The sequence below is a fragment of the Anas platyrhynchos genome, chromosome 2 (assembly GCF_047663525.1).
Source record: "Anas platyrhynchos isolate ZD024472 breed Pekin duck chromosome 2, IASCAAS_PekinDuck_T2T, whole genome shotgun sequence".
Taxonomy (NCBI): Eukaryota; Metazoa; Chordata; class Aves; order Anseriformes; family Anatidae; genus Anas; species Anas platyrhynchos.
This window is the reverse complement of record NC_092588.1, coordinates 115,763,063-115,772,465: the sequence shown is the minus strand read 5'-3', so window position 1 is coordinate 115,772,465 and position 9,403 is coordinate 115,763,063. Positions and strand designations below refer to the sequence as shown.

Genomic DNA, 9,403 nt, shown 5'->3' with positions numbered 1-9,403 from the left:
CCCTGCTCTCTCCTATATCTTCTGGTAATGGGCCTCCAGAGGTGATTGCTCATTCCTCCAGTTTGCGTTTTAGGTGAGGGATGGGATCTCTGCATCGCTTTTCAGACCGTGGCCTTGCTTTTGTGGGACAGACACAGTAATGCTTCAATTGAATTAGGGCTTTCTCTCCATTTTTTGATTTCTCAGGTGGACAAGCGGGTGCGCGGAGGCCGTGCCCAGGACCAAGCTGCTTCACTAGCACCTTATCACTGGAAACCATCCCCATGGCTTAATAACCTGAGCTGCCCCACACGTGGTGCCTGTGGGATTCCTCAGGATCAACGTGCAGTCCTCGAGCTCTCTGGGGCCACAAAAGCCTGCTCACACCTTCCCCAGGGGATATGGAGACGCTGCTGTTTTCTGGGGATGAAAGAAGAAAGAGAGAAAATGAGACAGAAGCAATCTGTTTCTTTTCCTGGAAGGAACTTACTGGCATATGCTTGAATTGGGTCCACAAAGAGGCTATATTGGCCATTTACATACCTCTGTGCTGTGCTCTGTTGCTGTGAGGATGGGCTGGGCTGGAAGGAAGCTTACACACGAACACGGGGAGACAGACACCCGGCACCGCAGCGGCACTTCGTCCTCACGCCTGCTGAACGTGGGGCCTGGCCGACATATGGGCTCATGAATCTTTCCTGACAGCCCTGCGGTGGCAGAAGCAGGGAGCGGAGCTTCCTGGTTATAAATCGGTCATGAATAAATTTAGGCTGGTAATTAGAAAGTTTCTGATAATCAGAGGCATGAAGTTCTGGAAGCTTCCGGATGGACCAGAGGGAGCTGGCTGGGAGCCTCTGCTGAAACAGGAGGGTGGGATATTGAAGAGGGAAGGCTTGGGGGTTTAGGCCTTTTAGCCAAAAGCTTTTTGGCTCCCCCAGGGAAGGAGATAGGAGCAGACCCAGCTGAGGTTTGCCCATGTTGCTTTCTGTGTCATGTTTCTCTCAGGTTTGTCCCATACTTCAGGACAGGTTGCCTCTGAGGTCTGTGAGGAATTTTCTTTTACTCCACTCATTGAGAGGGAGCATCTCTCCTCCCTCTTTATTATGTATCAGTGCTGCTCTCCTAATCACTCAAAACAGCCCTGGAGCCAAGCTCCTTGCAGGCTTTGAGACAAAATGGGTCCCAAATGAGTCTAAAGTCGATACTGAAGGTGATGGACAGGGGTGCATCCCCTAGCACCCCTATTCCTGCTGTGGTAGGTGCTGTGGAGCTGGAAAAGAAAGGCCCAAACTCATGTCCACTCCCTTCACAGCGTCTCCCTCCGGCACCCTCAGGGCCAGATACCTGCTTCCCACTAAAGCAGAAGCGTGGTGTTGTTAGCAGCTGCCAGACACCACCGCTGAGCAAACACATCTTCCCCTCCAAGGTCACATTCAGGTGGCGGGGAGCCGAGGCGGCCTGCTCCTATTTGGGACGAGGACCTGCATGCCCTGCAAAGAGCAGCAGCTTGCCAGCCTCCCCCCGGACCTTGAAAAATGCTCCAAGCAAGCAGAGCAAAAACCATGCCACGTTCAGCTAGTCAGGCTTAATTTGCTTCATTATGCCATAAACTCTCGGATTTTTTTCATTACCCACAGAGACTTGCAGGATGAGCTAAGGCTCACATGTGCAATGTGAATGAGATAAGCAGTAAAAATAAAAGATAAACAACCAAAGGAAAAAAGTAATCATTTAAAGTTATTCAGGGGCTCCAGGGAGGAAGAGAAGGAGGAAGGAAAGGAAAAAGCCCACAAGCCTATTTCCCATCCTTTCTTTAGATCACCTTCATGCAGCATCTGAACTGCAGTAATACAGATACCAAGCTCTTTTTTTTTTTTTTTTTTTTTTTTTTTTTTTTTTTTCTATTGCTTCTTGTATTTGATGGCTTTTGTAAACACGAGGTTCAAACAGTGACTCTAGGAAGTCTCAGCTGCTGAGTTATTGTGAAAAGTACTCAGAAGCTGCGCCCTCCCGCTGGGTGTCTGTAGGTAAATCTCCAGCCGATCTGAAAGCTGCTCTCCTTTCGTGCTGTTTAAATATGAACACTGCTACTTTTCAAAAAAAAATCCACCTTTCCATCAGAGCAGAGCCCTCCATGAGAGCTGCCCATACAACCCCCACCAGCTGTGTGGGGCCCAGCACGAGGGCCACCACCAGTAGGCCGGGCCTCTCCTCGCCACGCACAGGAGCAGCACTCCCAGAACAAGGCAAAATGACCCCAAAGTTTCAGCAGGATACCCCCGGTTTCTCCAGACAAAGATTAAGATGTAGGTAATTGCAAGATCAAATAATTTGAAAATGTGATGGTCAACGTGTCTAAGCAAGCCTTGACCGGAGGTCAGTTTGGACACCAGCACTTGAAAAGGAGGTTCAGTAAATCCAGAGATCCCTCTTCCCAGTGCATTTCATCTTTAATAAAACCGAAATACATTCAGATGCTAAGCACGGGAGCAAGAGAAGTGTTTAGACAAGAAACAAGAGCACTTAAATATAGATTTATTTTGGTTTTGTCTTTTTTATTTTTGGTTTTTGTCTTTATTTTTTTTTTGTCTTTTTTTATGCAGATATCTGCATAACCAGCAAATCACTCGGCCCAGAACTTTGGTTGGTTCACGGAAGCATTAGTGTAGGTTTTACACCTTTTAGCTGTAGGTTATGCCAATGAGCCCAATCCTGCTCCTATCATTGCTCACATTGCCCAGACTTTGCAGGGAAAAAAAAAAAAGATTAATACTGTTTTTTCCTGCTGTTGATATCAGTTCAGGAAAATTTACCTGCTGATCTCAGGAGGAAACTGGGGCAGAGCATATTCCCCTCTGCTCCCAGTAAGTCCCATACACGCTCTGTGTGAAATCAGGTAAGAAAATAAACACCAGGACTTCACCTTCAGCTGTTTCTGAACACCGGATCCTGTTTCTTTACACTCAGCTCCACAAAGTGAATTAAAGAAGTATATCCTGATGGGCAAACTACATCTTAGTCAACTAGGAACACAAAATTAAGATACAGATAAAGCAAACCCATTGTTTTGAAATATTTGTGCCATCACCTCTGTTTGGCAGCGTTCCCTCACTGAAGGGCAGCAGTTGTCTGGTTCGGGTAAGCCTCAGGAATATAGTAGTGAAGAGCTAACATTGCCATCATGTGGTAAGCATTAGCAACAAAATGATATTTTGCATTTTTTCTATATCCAAGTATCTTTAAAAAAATCAAAAATAAAAACCAGACAAAGCAGCGCAGACGGCACAGCACCCGTTGTTTGGAAAGCAGGTAGACTACTGACATGATGCAAAGCCCCAAAAAGTTTCAGAAAGGTTTTGTGAGTTGTGAGGACCACCACTTGCTGCTGATGCACAGCACACTGTCTGAAACACAGCAGTTACCAAAAACTGGTGGATTCTGTTGTTTCTCTGTCCCCCTTTCTCCTAAGAGTAAAAAATGATGTTTCCACAGAAGCAAGTGAGGAGAGTCATGGTGTTACAGAACCAAGTTTCTTCCAGGGCATGTAAAGTGGTATAGGGGGGAACGGACACAGTGGACAAATTCCTTGGAAGCCAGCACTTCCAAAATGGGCAAGGATGATAGGAAAAATCACTTGTGAATTGGTTATGAGTGATATGCCTTTCAAATTAATCTGAAGCTTGAGTTTCAGAGTAGGTGGATTTAATCACTTTGAAATCCAGTGTAACTCAAAATCTCCAGGTGCTTGAACACAGCGATCATTCTCAATTTTAATCTCAATTTGCATCATTTCTTAGGCTTTTCTTCCTTAGCTATAGCCATTCATTATCAACCATGTGCTTGAACTCAATTTCCACAGCTTATAAATAGCTCAAGACAACATAAAGTGCTTGAGCAAGCAGATGCCCAATTTTGGCTTAAATAAGCAACATTAGGCACATAACTTTGAAGCATACATTTTTAGAAGCATATGCTTGTACTCATATATTGTTAAATATACTGATGTATTTGGTAATATACTTGAAGGTCTTACAACCTTCATTTTAATATTTTCCCTCTTCAATGTTATGACAGTAAAAATAATTTGCTTTTCGACTACAAGAGATCTCAGACTTCTACCATTTCTTCATTCAACATGAAGAAAATCCATCCTCTCAACAAACTGCACACAAGAAAACATATGGAAGAAACGCATGCTGACATTTAGATGTAGACTTCTTAAAGCATAAAGACTCAACCCATCATTACAGTGTTTCAAATTAATTAGTTTTTAGGTCATGCCCCTTTTTGCTTATTGGTTTTGATTAAAAAGTAGTGATTATGTGCTGCATAGTTTAAGGAACTGTAATTAGGGCCAGGTATAAGGTATTGATGTAAGCTATCAACTTCAAACATTCTGAAAAGCAAGCATGGTAAAGGAAGTCACCAATTTTTGTCTTGTTAATATACCTCTCATTATTACGACTGTACTTACAACTTATATGCTTTTAGACTGCTGGGGTATGGAAGTATCCCAAGAAACTGCTTCTACAAAGTTTTTGGTTGTGGGATGTGTTTTTTTAAGTAGTTAAGAACAGCAATTTTTTAGTCTCTCAAGCACTGACATACCTGCATTCTAACCAGAAGATGCATTTCCAGTTGGCCTGAAATTATACAGAAAAATGGGTTTAATTGATCATTTCTCACACCAAGGACTGTGCTCGATGTTTTGTTTATCCAATAGCAGATTACTTTAAAATGTCTAAGGACCTGAGCTATTTTGAATACCAAAGTAGCAAATATTTCAAACAGTATTGAGTACAGAGTACTGAGCACAGTCTGTATGGTCAACACGACGTGACAAAAACATTCCTGCGTGCTTCAGAGAAACCCTTGAGCCCAACCCTTGGGACATTAATAAACGAGACAGACAATTCTTGGTCAGGAGCAAAATGAACTTATGTTTACAATTTAGATCCATTTGTCATTTCTGAAGAATCAGAACATGGACACAAAGTAAAACATAACTAGAAGCTCATTTTATTTCTCTTTCTTCACTGTCTTCTTGACTTTTTTAGAAGTCTTCATCTGGAGCTTCCTGATTTCATGCTTAATGATCCTGTTTCTCTGTAAGAACAAACAAAAATACCATTAATCAAAATGAAGACTCTAGCAGTTCAAAAGTATTATTCCTTGATTTCAATTCTGATCTTTCATGTTCTGCCCTTTCTGATGATCACCCTTTGCTAACCTGATTATATTTTAATTACGTTAAAAGATTTAACGTGTGTTACATCCTAAATGTCAATTGCTACCTAAAACTGTTCTACAAAGTGGCCAACATCACTGGCTGGCAGCTTGGGCATCCCGATATCCCATGAGTGAGGAGTTTGTTACAGAATGAAGTATTATCTGTGGCCAATCAAGAATATTCTATTTCATCTCCTTCCTCAGCTGTAACCAGGAACACTGATGCACAGATCATGTGAACTCAGCTTTGATCAGTGACTGAACTGGTGGCCAAAGAGGCATCGGAATTCAAGGCACTCACATGCTTTGTGCCAACCAACTATAAAAGCAAGGCTACTGACATCTGTGTATGACTATAAAGTGAAGCCTACAAGCAGAAACCCTGTAAGGAAACCACACTCAAGCACTTACCATTTTCTTTGCTTTCATAACCTTGTAACGATCGAAGTCGGTCATTTTGGCTTTCTGTTTGGAAAAAAACAAAAAAAACATGAGGCTCTGATACACACATGCATAAGTTATAAAAGTCAGAATTTCATAACATTCCACAAGTAACTCTGAGCATCTGCAAACGAGGTCTAGCTACACACCTACCAGGAGTTCACTACAGGCCTTCACTGGGAAGCGAGGATGTGAAACTACAAGTTGTGATCACTGAACAAAACAAACCTTTACAATAAAACTACAAGAAATTAAAGCTGATGGAGATTTTAATCTACACCTTAACTTTTTTTTTAATCTTAGCAACAGAAAATACATAATTTATCAGATCACACCTAATTTTCACGAGTAGAAGCAGTACAAAGTACATTACTCATCCAGTCAAATTCCGTACCTTTTCCCTGGCTTCAATCTTCTTTGCCCATCTTGTTGCTGCCCATTTTTCATTTATATTTTCCTTCTCCCAGGCACGTCGCACACACTTCTGACGAGCACTGCATTACAACAGTCACAGAGTTATATTCACAGTCTTTCCAAAAAAAGAATCTCTAAAGCTAGTCCACCAAATTTCACCCAAGATCATCCCTCTACATTCCTTCAGATCAAAGGCCTAGTTTAAGCCAATGCCACATAACTCTCTGTGGCCTGATTAATATTTTATGCAACTGCTTTGCTAGAACTAAGCATATAAGTGATTTCAAGAGGCATATTAACACTCCTATCAACTCTTGTATCAGATCACGTAATTCAGGCGTGAAGCCAGAGCATGTTGCACACAAAACAGACACTCACCTGTGCGGGAACTTGATCACGAAGTCAGTCAGCTGCATGCACTTGAAGGGCATGGCCTGCCTCCTGACACCGCTGCAGGGGCCATCGACCAGGGCCTGGAAAGAAGGAGAAGATGTTTGGTTTTAATCTTGTAACTTATTTTTTTTTAAGCTTTTCCAGGATCAAGCATTTATTTTCAGCACACGTAAGTGCCACTTAGGAAGAACTTCTTTACGGAAAGGGTTGTTGGGCATTGGAACAGGCTGCCCAGGGAAGTGGAGGAGTCACCATCCCTGGAGGTCTTTAGGAGACGTTTAGATGCAGAGCTCAGTGCTGTGGGTTAGCGGAGGGCTGGTTAGTGTCAGGTCAGAGGTTGGGCTCGGTGATCTCGGAGGTCTCCTCCAACCTGGGTGATTTTGTGCATTTTTCAGCTTTACGCCCATCAGCCACGTGCTCTGAGGCCCCACACGGGGCGGCGCTCACCCTGGCAGCCCCAACACGTGCTCCTTCCCCTCTCATCCCCACTAACCGCTCCATACCTCATTTTTTCACCATTTTCTCATTTCCCTGACCCCCCTCCCCAGGACCACTCTCCGACCACCCCCAGCACTCCGACAGCCGGCCGGGATCCCCCCCCTCACCCTATTCTGGTCGATGACATCCACGATGGCCACCAGCTTGCCGGCGTGCGGCCCGAAGGCGACGAAGGCGACGCGCCCGATCTCCACAAAGCGCTTGAACACCTGAGGGAATGAAGAGAAAGGCGGGGGGGAGGGCAGCCGTTAGTCACCGTTTAACGACACCCCCCAACCCCCACACCCCCCCAACGGCCCCCCCGTCCCTCACAGCCCCCTCCCGGTCCCCTCACGGCCCCCACAGGAGCGGTTGAGGCGCGGGGAAGCCCCGAAGCCGCCGCTCCCCGGGCCGGGCCCCGGCGCCGCCCGCCCGTACCATGATGGCGGCCGCGGGCAGAAAGGAAGAGGCGGGCTCGGAGCCGCCGGATGCCGCCTCACGGCGGAGGGGGCACTGCGCATGCGCGCCGCCCGCCCGCCTCACACTGCAGGCGGGGGGCGTGGCTAAGTGGTGGAGGGGGCGTGGCTAAGTGGTGGTGGGCGTGGCTAAGGGCGCGCCGGCGCGCCGGCGCGAGGCGGCGCGGGAAATGGGGGCTGTGCTACCGCCGTGGGTTATAGGGCAAGGGGGAGGTTAGGGGTAGGACCCCCTGAGGGGTGGCACCGATGGCAGAGTGATGCTGCAGGGACGCAGCACAGCCAGGGGACGTGCTCGTGCTGTGCCGGAGGCTGATCTGGTTGGGTTTGAGCTCCGGAGGAGATATCAGAGATGTGAGAGATAGCAAAGCGCAATGGAATGTGTCCACCAAGACCCCTAGATGAAGTGACCCTGCTCTTCGGAAGGCAGAGCGCTTCAATGAAGGCGTATCTTAACAAAAAATATATACCAAAATTGTCCATGTTTTCATATCGTAGTGCAGAGCTGAGCCCGAATTTGGAAGAACGGGTTCATGGCGGTACACACTGCCGTACCCTAGGCACAAAATGAACTTGTTGGTAGGGGTGCGTGTTCAGGACAACCTCCTAGGGTAAAAGCAGCTTTACGCTTCAGCTTAGTGGCACCTGGTGGCAAAGTTACTGCTTTTCTTTTTAATAAATAAATAAATAACTAAAAGGAGTGTTCCAGTGTCTGCATTATATCCGCTGAGGTACAGAGGCGCACGCACAGCTCCTTACACGAAATGGATCACCTGCCCTGTGCTGCTAACAGTGGACCACTTCCTACTGCACGTGAAAGAAGGCATTTTTGGCAAGTCGGTGCCACAGATGCACAACTGTGCTGCCTGGAGGATGCATTCGTTCTCTTCTTGGACCTTGGCACCCCCAGAGACAAGCACTCTGGGCTGCCCTTACTTTCTCCACATGTCTTACCACGTTTCCTAGAGAGTGAAGATACAAGGGCACACTCGGTGATCCTGCAGAACAGGTCTTCCCCAGCTTGACGGCGTTGAAGCAGTGCTGTGGATGTGGTGAATGAGGTGGAGAGGTGTCCTGAGGCGTGACCAGCCCAAGCGCATCCAAAGATTTTGGCCAAAAATGTTTGCTGTAAGGAGAGTTTTCAGAACAGTAAAGCATAAGCACAACATACGGCAGATCGCAGATGGCAAATCGGTCTGACCTGCATTCCATGAGGTCTTCTGTCAACAGTGGAAATAAATATCCCAATTGGGCTGTAGGAAGCGTGAGCTGTCTAAAGGTGCAGTGTTTATGGCGTATATGATGTTGTTTGTACAGTAAAATAGAGCAGGTAAAAAAAAAAATGCATTAATTGATGTATTTATTATGCAAGCGCCTGGGGAACTGATCATAAAAACATTAAAGAGCACTTAACTCCATCAGGGATGTTTGAAAGTCCCATCTAGAATACCATTACAACAAGATTTCACTGTGTGCTTTATGATAGTGATACATTACCACCTGTATTAATCCCGTTATTTTTGCTCTGGGTCGAGGCAGTAGGTAATGGCTTTTGGATTCTTCTCTTCTGTAGTGATCTGGAAAAATCCTTCTCCTCATTTGGTGCAACAAACCTGCTGGGATTTAGTAATTGGAAGGAAGGGAGGCTACCTAAAACCTTGCTCTTTTTAATGATCTCTGCTTGTTTGACAGCAGAGAGACTCAAATGCCAGTGGTGATTGCACTGATGACTTGTTGAGTACGTGAGGGCTGCATCTGCTCTGCGTAACTCCAACCTGCACGGGTGTGTTCCTGCACCTGTTCGGATCACAAACACATAGAAGAGGCATCACAGAAAACACCAAAGTTGGGCTGTGCCCGGACACCGAGCAATGAAAACAATTCAAGAGCAAAAATGCAGTGGAGTCAAAAATCACCAAGTGCTGAAGTTCCCTCAGGATCAGTGCAAGTTTCTGGGTATCACGTTGGGCTGGTACTGCTGCAGGAAAGCTGGGCTT

General features: G+C 45.8%; 1 protein-coding gene across 1 annotated transcript; it reads right to left on the bottom strand.

The window, feature by feature from the left end:
- Positions 1 to 4,975: 4,975 nt before the first annotated feature.
- Positions 4,976 to 7,508, bottom strand: RPL14 (ribosomal protein L14). Its single transcript, XM_027451128.3, has 6 exons — positions 7,372 to 7,508; positions 7,062 to 7,163; positions 6,442 to 6,536; positions 6,044 to 6,143; positions 5,620 to 5,673; positions 4,976 to 5,085 (listed from the first exon to the last, which is right to left on the bottom strand). Exons 1-6 carry the CDS (start codon positions 7,372 to 7,374, stop codon positions 4,999 to 5,001), a joined length of 441 nt encoding a protein of 146 aa, XP_027306929.3. The 5' UTR covers positions 7,375 to 7,508; the 3' UTR covers positions 4,976 to 4,998.
- Positions 7,509 to 9,403: the final 1,895 nt, after the last annotated feature.

Coding starts and splice junctions, on each gene's coding strand:
- RPL14 (XM_027451128.3), bottom strand. Junction 6,537..7,061: donor ATGTCATCGACCAGAATAGG/GTGAGGGGGGGG, acceptor CCTTCTTTCCAG/GCCCTGGTCGATGGCCCCTG. Junction 5,086..5,619: donor TTATGAAAGCAAAGAAAATG/GTAAGTGCTTGA, acceptor TTGTTCTTACAG/AGAAACAGGATCATTAAGCA.